Raw genomic sequence first — 21,392 nt, 5'->3', positions numbered from 1 at the left:
TGTTGATGGAAGATGGCAGACTGCCTGGATCCAGCCCCACAAGGCAATATTACAGGTTCCAGAAGCTTGTAGGGGCGGGGGGTGGGGGGGGGGGGGGGGGGGGGGGGGGTGGGTAGCTGTGTGGTGGGGGGGGCGGTGTGGTGGTTATGTGACATAACTCCCACTTCTCCCCCTTGGTTTGGACAAAGGGTGTATATTACTGGTCTGGATTTTTGACCTGGTTAATATTGCATGCATTAATAAGTTTCAGCACTTTCAAGGCCCCCTCCCCCTTGTCCTAACAAATATAGCGTCACTGCTAGCCAGAGTTCTGCCTTAGAAATGTAAAGAGTCTTTGTGCATTTCCTTGGAATTTGATTTCTGCAGTCACAGGGCAGTAGTGCCTCATTAGAGATAACGAGATCCTTGCTGTTTTCTGAAGGCTAGGAAATCCTTTTGTGTGAGCTGTGGCTTATCAGGATTCAGTCAGTATAATGCCTTTATCCATTTTTTAAAGAATAATAATTTTATAAAGTAGCCCGGATGATATAGATAAAAATATATATTGTTTTCCTTTGTGTCTTCTGGGCAATACCCTTTACATCTTACCAGGAAAATCCATGTTATGTTCTTTATTTCAAATTGAACTCTGCTCACATATAGAAGTTAAAAACTTGATGCGATTCTTGAACAAGTGAGCACATAGGAACAGTTTTACAGCAGATCCATGTTAGTTGAAGTCAGGAAAATTTGAGACCAGATTTCCTGGTCAAGTATTGTCAGCTAGATTTCCACCCCCCATTCTGTGTGCTTCAGTCTGTTTCCTGGGGTCACTGTATTTAAATAATAAAGGTGGGTGCCGGCACCTTTAATGACATTGATGAGATGCTTGACTCAGGTGAGGCAGAGAACTCATTGCCATGCTTTAACATGCTGTAAATCAGCCCAATGTCTTCTTAGCTTAAAAGAATAAAAAAGATTTACAATTGGTTTTACCGCCATAACCCCCACCCCCCGCTTAAAGTTAGAATCCCTCCCTCTCCCCTAACCAAGGTCATTAGCAACGTATTTGCTAAATGTCCAACTAGCCGTTTTTCTTGTGTGTTGCAAAACAGCGAGTGCTGGCAAGTTATTCAACCATCGAGGGCATCACAGTCAAACCCATTTCCATTGTAACCCTAAATCCACAAGTACATACTTTCTGCCAGACAGCCCTGAATATAAAGTTAGTTAGAAAAAAACAGACAACTCTTGAAACAGTAATGTTCTGCTCCTAAGTCCAGGTTTTTAGAAGCTAAATGTTTTAATAGTCAGACACCCTGAGCACCAATATCCCCACTAATGGGTAACTGAGCAAGTACATAGTCTGAGTGTTGAAATCCTTATGAAATAGCTTTCCTGCTATGCAGAGATCAACTTGTGTTACCTAATTGTATTTTGTGAGGTGTGTGTTTAGTCCCCTATTCAGCAAACCAAACTGCTTGATCTATCTCATGGGGCACTTGATTGAAGCTTAAGCTGTCAACCAAGTTCAGAGACTTTAATGAAATGACACCTAAGCGTGGCGGCTCCTAGCTAAAAAGGCACTTGAGTTTTCTTACAGTTAATGAAGTTCATGACAGCAGACATAGGCATTCTCAAGTTAGCACATTTCAAAAAGTTAGAGTGGAATATAGGAATTGCTGGACATTAAAAGGCCAAGGTTCATCCACTTCACCTTCAACCATCCTGGTAGCCACATAATACAATAATGGAGTTGTCCCCCAATCAGCAATCAATCTCTATCAAGCCCACAACAGCATCAGGAATTACACAAGGTAAACCAATGATGGACAGCTTTGTAATCCCTAGGTCCAAAGTCAACTTCTTTCTCTCAAGCACGCTATGTGTCACATGCCACGTCTCAATTTAATTGTTAATCCAAAAATGCTATTTTCTGAAGAAAATCTATCTAATTTGTATTTGAACGAATCAATAGTAATTACTTCCATTCACTCCCTAGGGAGTCTGTTTCATAGGCTGACCACTCTCTCATTGAAAATTCGCTTCCGCAGATTAGTTTGGAATCACTGCCCTTAAGGCTGTATCCTGTGGTTCTATTGTTCTGAACAAACTGGAATAATTATTATGATCTGCATTATTCAGCCTTTTAAAATCCTAAAAACTGCAAACATATCCCCTCCTGGTCCTCTCTTTTACACTGAGAACATGCCCAATTTATGTAACTGCACCTCTTAATCCAATCCCTCCATCCCCTCAATCATTCCGGCTGCTGTCTCTGGTATCCTATTAATAGCCGCAATATTATTTCAGTCGTGTACATAGTATTGTAAGTGTGGTCACACCAATGATTTATAAAGTGGAAGAATTATCTCACTAGCTTGGCTCAATATTGATCATTTTAATATGTTGCAACATTTGGCAAGCTTTACTCACTGCTGCTGGGCATTAATGTGATAGCTTCAGTTTATTGATAATCAGGGTCCCCAAGCTGTCTTTCGATTCAATGCCCATTATTCTTTCCACTTAAGCAATTCTCCCTTCCTGAATTTTTTGCCTCCATGTGATGCAATTCGCAATGTTTAACTTCATCTGCTACCTGCTTGCCCAATTCTCAAGGAAATGCAAATTTCCAATTCAGCTTTGGAGCATACCAGCTACCTCAAAGGAGAATAGCTGATAAATAACAGGAAATCATGGGAATTTCTACAGACAGAAATTCCTTTAGGCTATGTATCTCGAAGTAAAATTTGGAGCAGTCATCAATCACGTCTATAAAACAATTAATCATCAAACATCAGATTGGGCAGGTTCAGGAAATACTCTGGCATTATGAGTGATTTAAATGTAAAGGAATCTTCAATCAAACAGCCTATGTGACAAAATAAATTACTTCCCTCATCAATTGAAGGGTTGACTTAAAACTCACAGAATAAAATTAAATACAACCAGGGAGATGATGAGGTCCAAGCCAACAGCCTGAAAGGTGCAAATTAACAGCAGCTCTGTCAGCACTGTCAATGTCAATCATTGGTCCAAGTTTCACATTCTGGCATGTGGTACAAAAGAGTTTCTTTCAACAATGAAAATTTTCCCATGAGACAAGAAAAAGCTTTACATCCATGCATATGTATTCGCTAAAAGGGTATTTCTTAATCCAATGAATACTAGTTTCTCCTTGAGAAACCTAGGTTAAGGAGATGAGTGCGAGACATCACTAAGATTGAAGAGAATAGCAGAGAAGATGAGGTAAATTGAATGGTTATATAACACTGAGAGCAGCCAGATTTCATTCAGTTCTCCAGCAATTCCACTGAAACGTGTCAGACGCTGAGAATGATTCAGTCGGTGAATTTTCCCCTCATCCCCTTTATATTTTCTTTTCCACTGATCTTACCCAGTATTTTTATTTTTCTGTTTTATCTCTAAAAGATCAGTCAGCTTCCTCTTATTTAGTTCCTGACAATGAGTCGTGTATTTTAGATTCATTGAAGGAAGCTGCTTGCAAATGAAATCTGTGGAAAATGGCCTCACTTAAAAGCCAGCATGTGTTTTCGGAATGACACTGGGACACCACACTACACTTTTGAAAGATAGGTTTTATGAACAGAAAAAAATGAAACCACTCCCAAGTCTTTAACTCCCTGGGCAGGTTTAACCGGTCAGCGAGCAGGGGTGGGGCCCGCTTGCCGATGCGTAAAATGACTGGGGGCGGGGTTAAGTCGGGCATGCGTTCTGGTGTCACCCCACATCATTTAGATTTTCAGTTCTGTGCGCCTGCCAAACTGTCAATGGCCTATTAAGGCCATTAAAAAACTAATTAACATGATTGATGGACCTGCCCGTCCAGCCTTGAGGTTGGCGAGCAGGCTGGGAACCCTGGCGGGCCTCGGAAGAAACATGAAACCTCATCCACAGGCGGGGTGAGGCTTCGTGAGGGTCTTCCAATTTTTATTAAATGTTTAAATAAAAGTTATGGATATGTCCCAACTCATGAGGGGACGTGGCAGGGAAATTTTTAAATCGCCTTTATTGAAAGTTTTAAATCGGAGCCGATCTCCCTGAGGCAGCGCTTAGCCTCAGGGCGATCTGTGTACTTTTTTGTACGCATGCACTGGGTTGGCCTTAATTGGCCCGCCCGCGTAAAATGGTGGGGCACCTCCAAAGGAGGGGGCGCTAATCAGAAGCCCGCCCACCTGCCCGCTCCTGCACTTCTCCCCCATGGTGGGGGGGAGGGGAATGTTGACCCCTGTCTTCCCCTTGGATGCAAATGATCCTTGCTCATTTTCTTTCTCCAAGACCATCTTTATCACGCCAAAATTGAAACAAGACTGGGGGCACGTGTGTGGTATTACAGACCTGGTGGTACAAATGTGCTTGGATTGTGCAAAATGTTTCTTCCACGATTAGAAACTCTGGACAGAATTTTCCAATGGGCTTCGGGACACTGACACCAGGACTAATGAGGGTCTCGAGCTGGCTCTTGCTGGGAGCCAGCCTGCTGGAGCTACTTTTCACCGGAAGCGGCCAACCTCTCTGCTTACCACACTATTAAGGAGAGGAGGGTGCTACTGAGGCAGGTCTGAGAACTCCTCCTCCCTGCCCCAAATTAAATTTCCCCCCTGCGACCAAGCTCACCTCAGGGGAGGTCACTAAGTTCCACCCCATATCTCTGTTCCTTCACTGTTGCCTTCTTCTCTAGAAAGCATCCTCCATTATTCGAGGGGCACCAAACTATGGCTTTACACCATGATTTTCTATAAGGCAGGGTGAGGAGGCAGATTCCACCACCCCCCCCCCCATCTACCTCAGACAGAGCAGGAAGCGAATCCCATGCTGTTGGTGTGATTCAGAACCGCATACTAACTATCTAGCCAACTGAGCTAACCACACTCCCCACAGCCTGGGAGTGGGGGCTGGAAAATATATCATGCATGATTGAGGGGGAGGGTAAAGGGCCGGGGTGGGGGGTGAGCGGGATTGAGGAGCCCAGAAAGAGGAGAAGCATCAAAGCCCATGATTTCTCTCCCTGGCCCTGCTCTCTCCCACACCCACCCTGTCACTGGGTCCAAGACTTCAACTCCTTTCCTAACACCACATGGGCCTGCAGAGGTTCAACAGGATAGCTCACCACCACCTTCTCAAGGTCTCACGCCCCATGAGCGAATTTAAAAAAAAAACTCTCAGTGTGTACTCTACTGGCTGTATAGTCTGGCTAGCACTGTGTTCCCTTTTTCTGTTTAAAGCAAGAATATAATTGCATGTGTAGCCTTACTTTTTGAAGGTACACAGGTGATACAACGTGCAGACGACAGAGACTACACTGATGGTATCCCTGTGTGCACAGGTGAAAGATTGGTGGGCAGCCTACGCTAATTAAACCTGCAAGTTTCAGACAAGTTAGCAGGATTGCCGCATTTCAGGTGGAAATCAGGAGCAGCTTATTTTTTAAATTGTGAGCATTTACCAGAGATCATCAGTAAAATCTGCAAATGAAATGAACCAGAAGTGCAAGATTTACACCTTAAACATGAAGCATGGAGAACAGGTTACCTGTCAACTATTTTGTCAGCTGTTTGTGGCGCCTGCTGGTGCACAAATTGGCTGAAGTGTTTTCCCTTATGTTACAACCGGGACTACAGGTGAAACATTCGACATTACCCGGGGTTGGGGGCAGGGGTGGGGGGGTAGGATTTTCCCCTCGTCGGGCAGGCGCACAGTGGTCAGGCTGGGAGCGGCCGTGAAACAGTCTGCAGCCCCCACCGCCACCTTCCTCCCCCCACTGCGATCGAGCCCCGACTGCAGTTTCACGCTGATTGGCCAATTAACGGCTGAGATCGGGGCTGAGAGCGTCAGTGCCGGGGTGGGGGTGGGAGGAGGGCTGAGGTCTGCGTATGCGCCCGGTGTTGGGGGTGGAGGTGGGGGGGGAGGAAGCATTCACGTGAAAGCTCCCCGAAGGCACCGAGATTTTAAAAACAGAATCAAAGGTGTTAAAAAAATCCAGAAAAAAACGTCTGCACAGCAGACTCGCGCACCTTTACATGGTGATTATTAAAATCCTGCCCAAGCGCTTTGGTTTTTTTTGATTACAGAAACCTCATCCCACCCGCCAGTGGGGTTTCGCAAAAAAAGAAACGCTAAGGCCGCCTGGTCTAATCGCCCGCCCGCCAACCGTAAGGTTGGACAGGGCAGTGAAAAATTGAACCTAATTACCGGATTAAGAGCCTTGCTAGGCCTCTGAATTGTCGGCGGGCGTGCTGCCGACTCTTGCACACGCCCGCCGACTGAAATATTGCGCAAGGGCACAATGACATCATCGCGCGCTATTTCACACTCAGACGCGTCAGGCACACGCCCACCCGCTGAGCTGAAAATCCTGCCCCAAGGGACGTGAAGCTGACTGTAGCAGATCTGCCGTTATACTGTTATACATCCTGAGTTCCCTTTGCATTGGCTTCAGGAAATAGAAAAATCAGGTGGAGGAGGGGTTTATAAGGTGTGGTCGATCTACTACTGCCTACCTTACACTACTGTCGAAGCTGAAATTTCCATTGTACAATTCAAAATGCCACATTGGTTGGTAAAGTGCTTTATCACCTCCTGAGGTGATGAAAAATCCCGCAAAAAGGTGTGTTCTCCCTTCTTTTAGTTTTTAAAAATTATTCTTTCACAGGATGTGGACGCTGTTGCCCATCCCTAATTACCCTTGAACTGAGTGGCTTGCTAGGCCATTTCAGAGTGCAGGTAAAAGTCTGTGGATTGGGAGTCACATGTGGGTCAGACCAGATTTCCTCCCCCAAAGGGCATTAGTGGACCTGATGGGCTTTTATGACAATTGATAATCATTTCATGGTCATGATCACTGAGACTAGGGATTTGAACCCATGTCCCCAGCACATAGCCTGGACCTCTGGATAACTAGCTCAGTGACATGACCATTACACCACCCTCTCCCCATTCAATCAATGTTCCACCTTATTTCGGTGTTCAGTGCTGTGTGGGAATTCTTGTGCACCTTCTCAAAGTTAAGGGAACAGAGAACTTGCATTTATATGGTGCCTTTCATGGCTGCAGGGCATCCTAAAAGGCTTCACTGCCAATGAAGCAGTCTTAAAACGTAGCTACCTTTGTAATGTAATGAACAGCAGCAGTAAACTTGCAGACAGCAAGCTCCCACAAATAGCAACAAGATGAATGACCAGCTAATCTGTTGCTTTCGCAGTGTTGGCTGATGGATAAATTTTGCTCAGACATTTGGAAGAACTCCCAAAACCCTAATCAAAATTGTGCCATGGGGTCCTTTGCAGCTACCTGAGAGGGCAGACTGGCCTAGGTTTAGGGCTTCATTTGGAAGTCTACTCTTACATGTTAGGTATCCATATTACACATACTACATATTATTACATATTACACTTGAATTGTATTTATAGCATAGAAACAGGCCATTCAGCCCAATTGGCCTATGCCAGCTCCACACAAGCCTCCTCCCACCTCTCTTCATCTAACCCTATTCACACATCCATCTGACAATGCTGCAAACTCTCAGTACTGCAATGAAGTCCTGTTTCTACAAACTCCAAAAATTACTCCACAATATTAACACTATGATCATGCAGTTTCATCAACTCACCATTGCAGATGCAACTCGGCTGACTTTAATTGGACAACTTCTTGTTTGCAAAGGCATTCGTGCCCTGTCCAGTATGTAAATACATGAATCCAATATACCTCTTTCAAACTGGATGGAAGTAAAGGGAGAAACAGGTGGTTATAAAATTAAGATGCAATAATTTATGCCTGAATATCATTGTGGTTCCTTGATATATTCTGAAAATTAAAAGCTATAGTCTGGATTTTCACCTGTCAGGTTGACTTAGGAGCCCTTTAAAAATGGCAGCTGGGTCCCACAACCGGGGGAGTCCATGCGGAGCATGAGCAATGCAATGACCCTCATGGCCGAGTGTACTGCCTCCTCCTGGAGAGAGAGGCGACTCTCATGGAGAGGCTCCCTGAGGAGCTGAATCAGGGCTTCCTGGGGATGTGCTCAGATCTGTGAGCCCTCACTCCAGCAATGGCCTCAGGTGGTCACTGTCAGTGTGGGAGATGGATTGGACACCCAGTACCCCAGCTAGGTGCCCATCCATCAGTGGTGAGCAGGGAGGTCCAAAGTGACCTCACATTGGTGTACGAGCTGCTTGTTGTCTCTGTGGGATCCTCTCAGGGCGCTCCAGGTTACGGCAGCAGCTCCTCTGCCCCTCTGTCAGTGACCGTGACATCTGATGAGGCTGCGGTGACTGGGGAGATGCCAGCTGTGGCACTGGCTGCTCCCTCCCAGGCGGGGCCAGCACTGGCTCCACTGGCCAGAGGATGCCCGCCAAGGTCATCGAGGCCAACAGGACAGCGGAGTGAGCAGGCTGGCTCCAATGTTGCTGCCAGCGAGGGGGGAGCACCAAGATGTAGCACTCACAAGCGAAAACTTAAAGCAGCTTAAGCAAAACACAGGCTTATCACTGGTGATATTTTTTTCCACCACTTTTACATTAAATATTATTTGATGTGATGGATAACAACTTTCAATTTCATTTGTATTATGTATACCAGGCACCACAGCCTCTGGGTGCTTCATTAGTTCTGCAGGTGCAGGGTAACCCACGATGTTATGAGTGACTTGTTTGTCACTGAACTTTATTGAATGGCACATAGTGCATGTTGTTCACCAAGCAAACGTTCCTGTCAGGGATTGAGTATGGAGCCTGCAGCCCTGGCATGTGGTGATGGTTCATATTTGGTGGGCTAGCTGAAGGAGCACTGGATCAAAGCCTCCCTGGTGTCCCTGCCTCCCTGGAGGTTGCCCAGGTCAGCGTCAATTTCCGCAATATTCTCCTGTCCACGCTCATCCTCGGACTCACAACTGGACTCATCGCCTGTTGCCAGAGCAGCTCATCAACATCTTCTTCCTCCACTGCATCCCCCCTTTCCAGTGCTAGATTGAGGAGAGCGCAGCATGCAACCACTATTAGTGACACACGATCTTGGGGTATTGCAGTGCATCCCCTGAATGGTCCAGGCATTGGAAGCGCACCTTGAGAAGACCTGTGGCTTTTTCTACCACTGCCCTTGCGCACCTCTGTGCCCAACGCGCTCCCGCCTAGCAAAATATCACGAGGGTGCAGGGTGATGTCAGGATGCACGCCCGGTTATATTACGCTCAGACATGTCGGGCGCACACCCGCATGCCCAACATAGAATTCTGGCCCACGTTTTCTATGGGGAGCACGTGTCCTGTTATCCTCATAGATGTCAGGGCTCTCAGCCAAGCCTCATTATGCACCCTTGGCTAATTAACCTAATCCTAAAATTGCTTGCCTGTGTGCTTGCCTCAGTTTATCTGCCACTGAAATCCCTAGTCCATGCATTTATTACCTCTAAACTTGGATACTTAGATGTTCCATTGGTCATCTTCCATCTTCTATCTGTCATAAATTTAAGCTCTTCCAAAATTCTGCTGCTCATAATTTGGTCCTAACTCATACCAAGCCCCATTTACCAATCACTGCTCTGCCCGCTAACTAACTTTTGCTCCTGTTCCAGCAATGCCTCAATTTTAACACTCCTCATCCTTGTTTTCAAGTTCATGGCCTCATCCTTCCCTGTCTCTGTAACCTCTGTCACCCCCACAACCCTCTGAGCTCTCAGTACGTTCCTGCAATTCTGACCTTTTGAGTGTCCCCAAAGTTAATCGTTCCACTACTGCTCGCCATGTCTTCAACAGCCTGGGGCATGAGCTCCGGAATTCCCTCCCTGAACCTCTCTGGCTCTCTATCTCTTTTTGTCTCTTTTAAGACACTCCTTATAGCCTGCCTCTTTGACCAAGCTTTTGGTCACCTAATATCTCCTTTTGGGTGTGGTGCTAAATGTTGGGATTTTATTAGATTAAGTGGGAGCTGTTGTTGTATACTCCAAAACTTTAACTGACAAAGAGCCATCATAGACACTGCAGTAAGTTAGTGGATCAGGTACAGTCAGTAAAGACAACAGGTTTTCCATTAGCCAACAAGCCATTCAGTCGTGTCAAACACCTTCTCAGGGTGACTGGAAAGGGTCAATAAATCTTGGCCTTGCCCGCAACACCCAAATCCCAATAATGAATTGAAAAGAAAACCGACCAAGGACATGACCTTTGCCCCATTGCTAGGATAATAACTCAGCTTTGACTCGGCTGCAGTGCAGAGATGTTTATTAAAAATATCTGAACACAATGGAGGCAAACTATCCAAAAGATACACAAAAGCAGTACCTGACCAAAAATCCAAGGCCTAGAGATTATTTCTGTAAACTTCCCATAGTAAATGCGACCAGCGTCGTTTAAGACATACTCTTCATTTTCTCTGTCATTATCCAGATAAACTGCATCCTCTGAGCATTCAGCAGGTGCCATTTACAAGTTTGAAACAAAACAGACAGAATAAATTAGACTTTGTGTGTCATACAGCTAAAGATGCACAACTGAGGAATAATATTCAATGCTGCAAAATTCTAAAACGCGTTAAATGTTGAAAATGTATCCATCTTCTGCTGTATCACACCGGAAAGTACAGAGTATAGTTAGGAGTGACTATTAGACAGTAACTCAGTCCAGATTTTCAGCTGACATCACACATTAGAGCAATGTTTCTTGGGAGGGGGTTTTCCCCATGTCGGGCAGGCATGGTGGGTGGGCCTGTGAACAGCCGTGAGACGAACCACCGCCCACGATCGGGCTCTGACCGCGATCCCACTCTGGCTGGCCAATTACCGGCGAGTATTAGCGTGAAAGGCTCACTAAGAGCCTCAGTGTTGCCAGGGTGGGGGCAGGAGGAGCGTTGAGGTGTGTGTGTGTGTGTGAGTGTGTGTGTGTGTGTGTGTGTGTGGGGAGGGGAGGGGAGCGCGCACTGACAGCTCACCGAAGGCACAGAGCTGCCTCAGGGAGCTGACGGATTTTAACATGTGAAATAAACCTTTTTACAAATGATATAAACATGTCCCCACGTGTGGCTCAACCACATGAAGAGGGACATGTAAAAAAAACGATGTTAAAAATTTTTTTTTGTCCTTGTAGTGAGCTTAATAGGCCTCTTAGTTGACGGCGGGCACACCTGAGAGGTGAAACCCCTGCCCATCGTCATCATGCACTATTTCACTCCCAATCGGGTTGTGCACACACCCACCACCAACCACCCCCCCCACCCCCACCAACCACCCCCCCCACCCCCCCCACCCCAACACCCCACTACCCACGGAATGAAAAATTCTGCCCTTGTTGTACTGATATCACCTGAACCTGAGGCTAAATTACACGCTACTCGCTTGCTGTAATTTCTTCTAGTGCGCTATAGACGGGTCACCTTCAAACCTTTCACTCCCACAGTGAACCCCAACAATCTGCAATGCATGTCGGAAATTTGGGTGCAGGCAACAAGTATTTAAATTAACGATCCAAAAATCATGTACAGCATCGTCCCAAATTTCTGCTGTGTGCTGTCAGCAGCCAAGGCTCATTGCCAGGAGAGGAAATTCATTCCTTAAATTCTTGGTCAAAAATAAAAATTGCTAATGCTGGCTATTAGAAGGACTATAAAACAAAGAAAGAAGACTGAAGACTGTGTGAAGTTACCCTAATTTCAGCCCTATCGAATGATGCTGCTGTGGGATTGACTAGAGGATGTGGGAAGAGAACTGATTACTTGCAACTTTAAAACAAAACCAGATTTGAAGGGGTTAGTATATTTTTAAAAACCAATCCATCGAACCGTTTTGCTGGCATTCATCACTAATTTGATGATTTCACAACAAGACATGCGGTATATTAAATAATACGCAATACCTCTACACCAAGGGTTGAAGATAACATAGATATCTGTTTCAGAATCTCTCGCAGTTCTGCGGATTCCATATGGGGTCATCACAGCTAAATACATTCTGAATCGCCCCACAATGCAATGCGGAGGGGATACGATTGAGAGACTGAGTGTGTTGGTCCTGGTTGACGTTACCATGGCTCCCCATTTTCCTTTCTCCAATTGTTCTTGGATGTAAACCGGAGCGTAAGTTTGTTTGGTGATGTCTGGGTATTGACCTGTTCAAAAAAACACATGCAGTGAGTTTCTAATCAAAACCACTGATTGACATTTTAGTTTTAAACTGGTCGCATTTATTTTTACACACACGCACACACACATACACAAAATCACACACAAACACACACACACACACACACACACAGACACTCACAAACTCTCACATACGCACAAACTCTCTCACACACACACACAGACACACACAAACTCACACACACACACAGACACACACAAACTCACACACACACACACAAACTCTCACACACACACACACAACACACACACACACAAACTCTCTCTCACACACACACACACAACACACACTCACTCACACACACACACACACAAACACACACACACACAAACTCACACACACACACAGACACACACAAACTCACACACACACACACAAACACACACACACAACACACTCAGACACACACACACACACACACACTCACAAACTCTCACACACACACACACACAACACACACACACACAAACTCTCTCACATACACACACACACACACACACACACAACACACATTCACTCACACACACACACACACACATACACAACACACATTCACAGACACACAGACACACATGCTAATCTTAGACCTACATTTATAGGGCAAAAAATGTCTCCAGAGCATGGGAAATATCCATACAGCAAAAGAATTATGACTAACTCAAAATTTCCATGACAAAACACTGGAATGCAGACTCGCCCAATGCCTCTCTTGTAAAGTTCATTCCCAATACTTTCTGAGCTCATGTTGGCTGCCACCTATTTATAATGATAAATGTTTAAAAATTAAATAAATGTGAAGACCCATTGAAACATTTACCCACATTGTTAGCAAACCCCATCCCACAACCTTGGCCTAAGTTTTCCCCGCACTTCAAATATTTACCCCAAACTCCCCACTGTTCTCCTCATGAATCATGGGGCCAGGAGTTCCACTAGTTGGGGCATATTTTCTTATTGTTTCTCAATTCTACGTTTAATTGATTTTATTTTTCCAGTCAGAATGGTGGTTGCTCCCAACTTTGCTGTAGCCAGTTTTATCCAAACCAACTTCAAAAAACGGGAAGAGGCAGAAAATCACAGGCAATCAAGATTGTTTTTATTTTCGATGCGGTACGCGAGGGATACAGGAATGGAAGGATTTGTTAACAGGGTGAACGCAGAAGAGGTGAATGGTAGGAGGCTGGTGTGCAGCATAAGCACTGGCCCGGGCCGAGTGGCTCATTTCTAAACTCGAAATTCTGTGGGGAAGAATTTTCCAGTCGGCGGGCAGGGAGTGGGGCCTGCTCACTGAGCATCCTGACATCCCCATGCGGCATGTAGAGTCCGCCTGCCAAACTGTCAAAGGCCTATCAAGGCCTGTTAAAAACTAATTGGATGAATAAAATGAGCTGCCCGTCCGACCTTAAGGATGGCGGAGGGGAGTGTGGTGGGGGGTTGGGGGGGGGGGGGTTGGTGGGCGGCAGGCGGAGAGCCCAGGCAGCCTTCGCATTGTTCATGGAACCTCATCCACGGGTGGGATGGGGTTTCATGAAGGGTTTAAAGATTCAATAAATCTTTTTTTTTAAAATTTCATTGCCACGTCCCAGCTCATGTGACACTGTTTTAAAAGTTCTTAATTTCTTTATTTAGTTGTTTAAAGCTTAAACTAATCTCCCGAGGCACCTCTGTTGCTCTGCACAGGCCCCGACTCAGGGAAATCCCCCCCACCGCCCACACACAGAGCACACAGCCCACGTACATTGGCGGCGCTGACCTGATCGGGGGCACCGATTGGGTTCAAACCCACTCCCGCCCACCTCCATATAACACCCTCCCCCCCACCCCCAACGGGGAGAAAATTCTGTCCCCTGGTAAATGCAGAGGACAGTGTTACTGACAATGTTTTGGATCAGTTAACTGTGTACATGTGGAAATGAAAATCCCTTAGGTCAGTAACTCAAATATGTCAGGAAGATATAATAATTTTCATAATGATATTGGACTTTATTGTAAAATTAGAGCAATAGTGGGGTCTGTGTCTATGGGTGTGTGTGTGCGACTTAATTGAATTAAAGACAGCTGGTCTGAAGGCTTTGACATAAGAAGTGAAGCCAGGTTTGAAATGCTAAATAGGTAACCATAGGTGAAGTTTTAGAATGTGAAGTGTAAAGCGAACATTTGCATTTTAAAATAAACCAGAGTAGCTTGAATTCAAAAGAGGGGGTGAAGTGTTACACCTAGCTAGAAGAAGTTAAGAAACTGTGTGTATTTTCCCCAAAGATTACTGGTACAATTAGTACTATGATAGATTTTTGCTATTAGAGAGGTAAATTCCAAAGCATAGTGAAACAATGGGAATTTGCATTCAAAGGGGAAAATATGTATAAAGGAGTGAAAGCTGTGTGTAAGGGCAGGAATTTTAAGATCTAACACAAGTGTGAAAAGCCTCCAGCATCCAAGCTTCATGTTGCTGTCTACAAAGAACTGAAGAAAACTTACACTGAATTCGACTGTTCAGGGTATTGTGTTAATTTGCCTGGGTCTTTTAAAAATCTATGGCCAGAATTTTCCCGTCAGTGATTTGGGGCGGGGCCAACGGGAAAATGACATGGGATGACGTTGGGAGGAACCCCAGACGTCATCATGGTCCCTTTAAATTTTTAGCAAGGCGGGCGGACAGTGAAATCAGCTGTCCACCCGCCGACCTGTCAATGGCCAATTAAAGTCATTAAAGACCCTGCCCGTTTAACCTTAAGGCTGGTGGGCAGGCCAGGAGCCCCAGCAGACTCCAGATTATTCATGAAACTTATTTTTATTTCTCTATTTTTTACACTTTTGACAGTGTCACTAATCTCCCTGAGACAGCACTTGGTCTCAGCGAGCAGTACGCTCTTTCGTGTGCATGCATGAAAGAGCGCACATTGACAGTTGGGGATTCCCTCCCCCAGCACAGGAAATGTATAGCGCTTCCTGTTGGGTAGGCCGCGGGGGTTGGCTGTCTGTCCATTGCCGAGCTGGTGGGGCCCGCCCACCCACCAAGGGCAAAATTCTGCCCTATGTGTTTTACTGTTGCCCTAACAGAGGTGTAACTGGGACTTAGGTTAATCCAGGGAGCCAGGAGTTATCATACTAGTAATTTGTAGACCTATATATGTGCTTAAAATCTTTTTCTTTTATTAATAAACATTTAATTTAGTTTGTAAAATGTCTCTAAGACTCAGTGGACTTATTGCTACTGAATTCAAGGCGCGCACCTTGACCTAAATATACAAATTGCAAAACAGTTGTGGCAGTTGGTTCAAGTTTCCCTTCGGGATTTGAGTAGCTCAGCATTTACCATCAGCTGGGCCGTGACAAAGTACTTGGCTAATTATGAAATGAAAACAGAAAATGATGGGAATACTCAGCAGGTCTGGCTGCATCTGTGGAGCGGGAAACAGCACTAATGTTTCGAGTCTGTATGACTCTTCTCCAGAGCAATATTTTGCTTTTACTTGCAGTGCCTTGTCCAATTTCCCCGGCCTCGCTGCTGTTTCCGGACTTACATTTTGTAGCGAAAAGAGCTAATGTTAAATACGTAAATAGACAGTCTACATCATCACTGATGTAAGGTCACGTGACAACAGACTATGCTGAGAAATAATTCTTTGTGAAACCTCGTGCTAAGCCTTGTATTGTACATCGTTAGTAGAATATTTAATAAAAGGTAAAGTTTACCAACATAAAAATATAAGCCAAATACTGTAGATGCTGGAAATCTGAACTAAAAACAGTAAATTCTGGAAAAACTCAGCAGGTCTGGTAGTATCTGTGGAGAGAGAAACACAGTTAACATTTTAGGTATGTATGACTCTTCTTCAGAGCTGAAGCAAGGTAGAAATGTGATGGATTTTATACTGTTTAAGAGGGGGTGGAGCAGGTGGAGCAAAGTAAGAAAGGTATAGATGGGAGCTCAGGAGAGATTTGACAAAGATGTCATGGACACAAGACAAAGGGAGTGGTAATGATAGTGTTAAAGACTAAGGCAGGTGCTAATAGTGGCATGAAGGTCAGATAGCAGAATGTGTTAATAACAGAACAAGGGTCAGCAGTCTCTGAAAGCAAAACATAAGAACAGGTTACAGACTGGCCCTGTGGGAGAAGGGGGTTGGGGAAAAAATATATCAAAGTGGGGGACAGAGTCCATGGTCTGAAGTTGTTGAACTCAATATTAAGTTCAGAAGGCTGTAAAGTGCCTAATCGGAAAATGAAGTTTCCCAACAACTCTGCCTCCAGTAGTCTCTATCGATCCTGACCAAGGACAACGTCTAATGCCCACAATGATGACAACAGAATTTCCATGGTCTCTCTCTCTCTCATTCTAGCACTGTTTCCTGTTGTCTGGCATTGCTTCACTGTTCCTGTTCCTCCAAGCTAGAAATAATTATATGGAAAACTCATGGAGTATTCAGTAGATGGCACAGTTCCCAGAGACCTTCTCTGGGCTATATTATAGCATTGACCTCTCCTCTGGCCTGACATCTGAAGCATTGCTATAATATGCCAATGCTGTGCTCAGTAATTACTCTGGTGGCTGCGTAAACATTAGGTTTGTTTCATTAGGCAGGATCAGGCGGGTAGCGGGAAACAGAGTTAACATTTCAGGTCTGTGGCCATTCATCAGAATTCCGATAAAAGGTCACAGGCGTGAAATATCGAGCAGAATCTTGCCCTCGAATGGCGGGCGGGCCCCACCGGCTCGGTGGCAGGTGGACAGCCGACCCCCGCCGCTGAAACGAGGCCCGCCGCCATTTTGAATGGGCAGGCCAATTAAGGCCCCGCCCAGCGGCCTGCCCGATGGGATGTGCTATGAGCTTCCTGTCCAGGGTGGGGGTAGGGAATCCCCAGCTGTCAAAGTGCGCTGTTTTGCACATGTGCACGAAGGAGCGCTCTGCTCCCTGAGACTAAGTGCTGTCTCAGGGAGATTAGTGACAATGCACAGAAGTTAAAATATAGAGAAATAAAAATATTATTAACATGTCCCCCTCATGTGACAATGTCACATGAGATGGGACATGATAATAAAAACGACATAAACTTTATTAAAGTTTTTAAAACGGACATGAAACTTCATTCCGCCAGGGAATGAGGTTTCCTGTATTATCAGAAGCCACCTGGGGCTCCTGGCCTACCCGCTGGGGCTCCTGGCCTACCCACCAGCCTTAAGGTTGGACGGACAGGATCTTTCGGACGGACAGGGTCTTTAATGATGTTAATTAGCCTGTCCTCCTGCCTCAATTGGCCATTGACAGGTCGGCGGGTGGACAGCTGATTTCGCTGTCGGCCCGCCTTCCTGAATATTTAAAGGGACCGGGATGACATCGGGGGTTCCTCCTGATGTCATCCCGCGTCACTTTCCCGTTGGCGAGCAGGCCCCGCCCCCAAATCGCCGACGGGAAAATTCTGGCCTTTAACTCTGTTTCTCTTTCCGCAGATGCTGCCTGACTTGCTGAGTTTTTCCAGCATTTTCTGTTTTTATTCCAGGTTCCCAGCTTCCGCAGTGTTTAGCTTTTGGTTAGTCTTAGCTTCTAACAGCCACCCATCCTTGGTCTTCCAGCAAGTCTGGCACAGACACCTGTCACAGAAATAAAGCCTTGCCAGCACTGTTGGAAACCCTGGCGTTGGTCTGCATAATATGGTGAAGTTGATCACAGATCACTTGTACCTTGATAGAATAAGAAGTTATTCTGCTCATCTTAGACCGTTACGGGGCAGAGTCGGGGTGGGGGGTGTGGGTGCAGGGGCAACAGTAGATGTATGTCACCCAATCACCTCCTGTTCTTTGGGGAAAAGCCAAGAATCTGATGGAATTAGACAGCCCTGTCACGCTGATGTTGCCAGTCAGTGCTCGAGAAGATAAAAGGCTTTAACCCTCCCGAATAAAGTGCACATGGCCTCTTGGATACCAAAAGCCCTCCTCCTGGCGTTGGCCTGAAGGGAACCAGAGCTGGAAAAATTGTGATCGTTGCTAGATTCTGGAGGTAGAAAAAAACTCGACAAACCCATAGCCCCGTTTTCAGGCCCCTATTTGCAACATTAGCCGAAGACCTTCTATAAAAAGGGGGCACAGTTCACAAACTACCTCATCTTTGTCTCTGGGTGCTGTGCTCTCCAGTTGTTGCCTGGTAGCTTTTCCTGGAACTGCAAATCTGATGAGTGACAGTGCAATGAGCTCAGACAATACATCTTTCCTGTCACTTTTTTCATTCATTCACAAGCTGCAAGCATCACTGTCTAGACCAGCATTTATTGCCCATCCCTAATTGCCCTTGAGAAGGCAACGGTCAGCTGCCCTCTTGAACAGCTGCAGTCCATGTGGTGTAGGTATACCCGCAGTGCTGTTAGGTGGGGATTTTGCACCCAGTGACAGTGAAGGAACGGCGATATTGTTCCAAATCAGGATGGTGTGTGACTTGGAGGGGAACTTGCCGGTGGTGCTGTTCCCATTCATCTGTTACTCTTGTTCTTCTAGGTGGTAGAGGTTGCAGGTTTGGAAGGTACTGGCACAGGAAGCCTGACAGCCCTTCTGTGCTGAAGCTCATCTTGCCCACTGGCATCGACTGCCAAGAGATAGCTTTGAAAGGGAGCTCCAGTGTAATGAACCTGGTTCAGAATCCCTATAGATGAGAACTTGGTTTGTTTGCAGTGCCCGATTCACAAGAGCAGTAGGCGTTCATTGTGTGGTACACAATGGCTCTAATTCGGTGTGCTAGCCACTGAAATGAACAATTATGCCAGCAATAACCAGAATTCAGGCCAATTCCTGCCTTGGACAAAGCAGTGGCCATCATCCCCAAAGCCTCCACAGCAATTTCAGAACGGGTGAAAGCCAGACAGTTTGTAAGACAGATACCATGGGCAGAATCTTCTGTTTAGTGAGCAGGGGGCGGAGCCCACTAGCCAACACGTAAACTGATGCAGGGCGATGTCGGGCGTGTGTCCTGATATCACCCCGCGTCATTTAGATTTTCAGTTTGGCGGGCACAAAGCCGATTCAGCTGTGCGCCCGCCGAACTGTTAAAGGCCTATTAAGGCCATTAAAAAAGTAATTAACATGATTGATGGACCTGCCCGTCCAACCTTAAGGCAGGCTTCTGAAAAAACATGAAACCTCACTCACCCACGGGCAGGATAAGGTTTGATGAGGGTATTAAAATTTTTATAAAATGTTTAAATAAAAGACATTGACATGACCCAGTTCATGTGACAGTGTCATGTGAGTGGACATGTCAGTAATTTTTTTCGCCTCCTTTATTGCAGCTTTCAAACCTGAGCCGATCTCCCTGAGGCAGCACTTAGCCTCAGGGTGATCTGTGCACTCTTTCGTGCGCATGCGTGAAAGAGTGCACTGCCAGCTGAGGGAATCCCCCCCCCCACCCACACACCCCTGGCCGGACAGAGAGCACATAGCGCTTCCTAGCTGACATCATGCTGAGCGGGCCTTAATTGGCCCGCCCATGTAAAATGGCGGGGCGCCCCCAAACTGGGGCACCGATCGGGAACCCACCCGCTCGCGCCCGCTCCCTCACAACCCCCCCAACGGGGGGAAGATCCTGCCCCAGATTTCCCACCTTGCTCTCTGCCATGGTTCACTTGTCACTGACATTAACCGTTACGCTGATAGAAAAAAAGTCGGGGTATGATATATAGGATGAAAAATAAGCTCATAATTGGTACACATTTAAAAATGTGCTAAATTAACCTTGTGGCTCCTAATCGTGGATTTCAAGTATTCCAAGTGCATTTTCAGCCAGCTGAATAACAACTCACAGATGGTTTGTGTTATATAAATTATTTTCCTGATAAGATCTGTTTACTGCATAGCCAAAACATGAAGTCACGCATTCTGAGTGTGCTCTGCTTCTTAAAGACAGCTTTATATTGCACCTGTGTGCAAGATTTACCCTGCAAATTGTCTCATGATGGGCAGGAAGGCAAGTACTTTACATAGCATCTCACGATACATAGGAAACAAATCGACTTCAGCAATGAACATGGTCAATTTTCTGACATTTGTTCCTGTTGTAATTGCCTCCAGCTACACTCTGCTGTCCAAGACCTAACATCCATGCGTCCCTCTCTGATCTGGTAGTGTAGTGGTTATGTTAATAGACTGGTAAACAAGAGGGCTAGACTGGTAATCTCAATGGGATGTGAGTTCAAATGCCATTCAGTTTTTAAAAGGCTGGTACTGGAGCTCGTGGATTCTAGTAAAAACCACTGGTTTGTTCATGGAAGGAAATCTGCTGTCCTTTCCCATTCTGACCTGTACCTGACTCTAGTCCCACATCAATTTGGCTGACCCTTTACAGCCCTCTGAAGTTGCCTAGCAAGCCAGTTGTTTAAAGCCATTTCAAAGAGAAACAAGAATAAAACTAGATGGGTTGCTCAGCCTTGAATTACGTTAGTTAATGGGACTTGACAAAGGGACACCTAATCCTTTCAATCCTCAAAGATACACCTCAATAGCAGCTCAGACAGGTGCCAGAGCTGTCTCATATACTGTGGGAAGAGGTGAGCCAGCACTGACACAATGGACCAAATAGCCTTCTGTGTTCATGATTCTATGACACGACAGCCTGACATAATCATATTCACAGAATCATATCTATCAACCTTCATTCGAGTTCTCCATCAACATCCCTGGATATGTCCTGTCCAATGGCAGGAGTGGCCACCAGAAATGTGTTACAATATATATTTATGAGCTACAATGGTATCTAGTGTTCAGGAGTGGTTGTAGGGAACATCAGCATTGACTCTGAACCCCATAGAGTCTCATGGTGTCAGGTCATATGGGATTAAGGAAATCTCCTGTTAATTGCTACCTATTTGCTTCTTTCAGCAGATGTAGCAGTATTCCTTCATGTTGAACATCACTTAGAGGAAGCACTGATTGTTGCAAGGGCACAAAATTCAACATATTCAACCAATGTCCTGAAACGCGGCTGTAATGGTTGACCTCCAATAATCACAATCATTTTCCTTTGTACTAGGTATGACTCCAACCACTGGAGTTTTCCCCATGATTCCTATTGACTTCAGTTTTGCTGGGGCTCCTTGATGCTGCCTAGGTGCCAAGCGCAGTCACTCTCACCTCACCTCTGGAGTTCAGCTCCTTTGTCCATGTTTGGATCAAGGCTGGAATGAGGTCAGGAGCTGAGTGCCTCAGGCAGAACCCAAACCAAGCAACAGTGAGCAAGCTATTGTTGTCCAAGTGCCGCTTGATAGCACTGTCAATGATA

The 21,392-nt window shown here is 45.7% G+C and overlaps 1 protein-coding gene across 1 annotated transcript in view; it reads right to left on the bottom strand.

The window, feature by feature from the left end:
• LOC121276217 (coagulation factor XIII A chain-like) overlaps positions 1-21,392 on the bottom strand; it is a 126,581-nt gene that overhangs the window by 51,831 nt on the left and 53,358 nt on the right. The window contains exons 4-6 of the mRNA XM_041184388.1: positions 11,843-12,094; positions 10,277-10,395; positions 7,610-7,717 (exon numbers count right to left, since the gene is read on the bottom strand). Of these exons, the coding sequence (XP_041040322.1) occupies positions 7,610-7,717; positions 10,277-10,395; positions 11,843-12,094 (479 nt within the window). The remainder of the gene's footprint in view (positions 1-7,609; positions 7,718-10,276; positions 10,396-11,842; positions 12,095-21,392) is intronic.

This window comes from Carcharodon carcharias, chromosome 3 (genome assembly GCF_017639515.1).
Source record: "Carcharodon carcharias isolate sCarCar2 chromosome 3, sCarCar2.pri, whole genome shotgun sequence".
NCBI classification, from domain to species: domain Eukaryota; kingdom Metazoa; phylum Chordata; class Chondrichthyes; order Lamniformes; family Lamnidae; genus Carcharodon; species Carcharodon carcharias.
The sequence above is the reverse complement of the archived record's forward strand: the minus strand, read 5'-3'. Positions and strand labels throughout refer to the sequence as shown.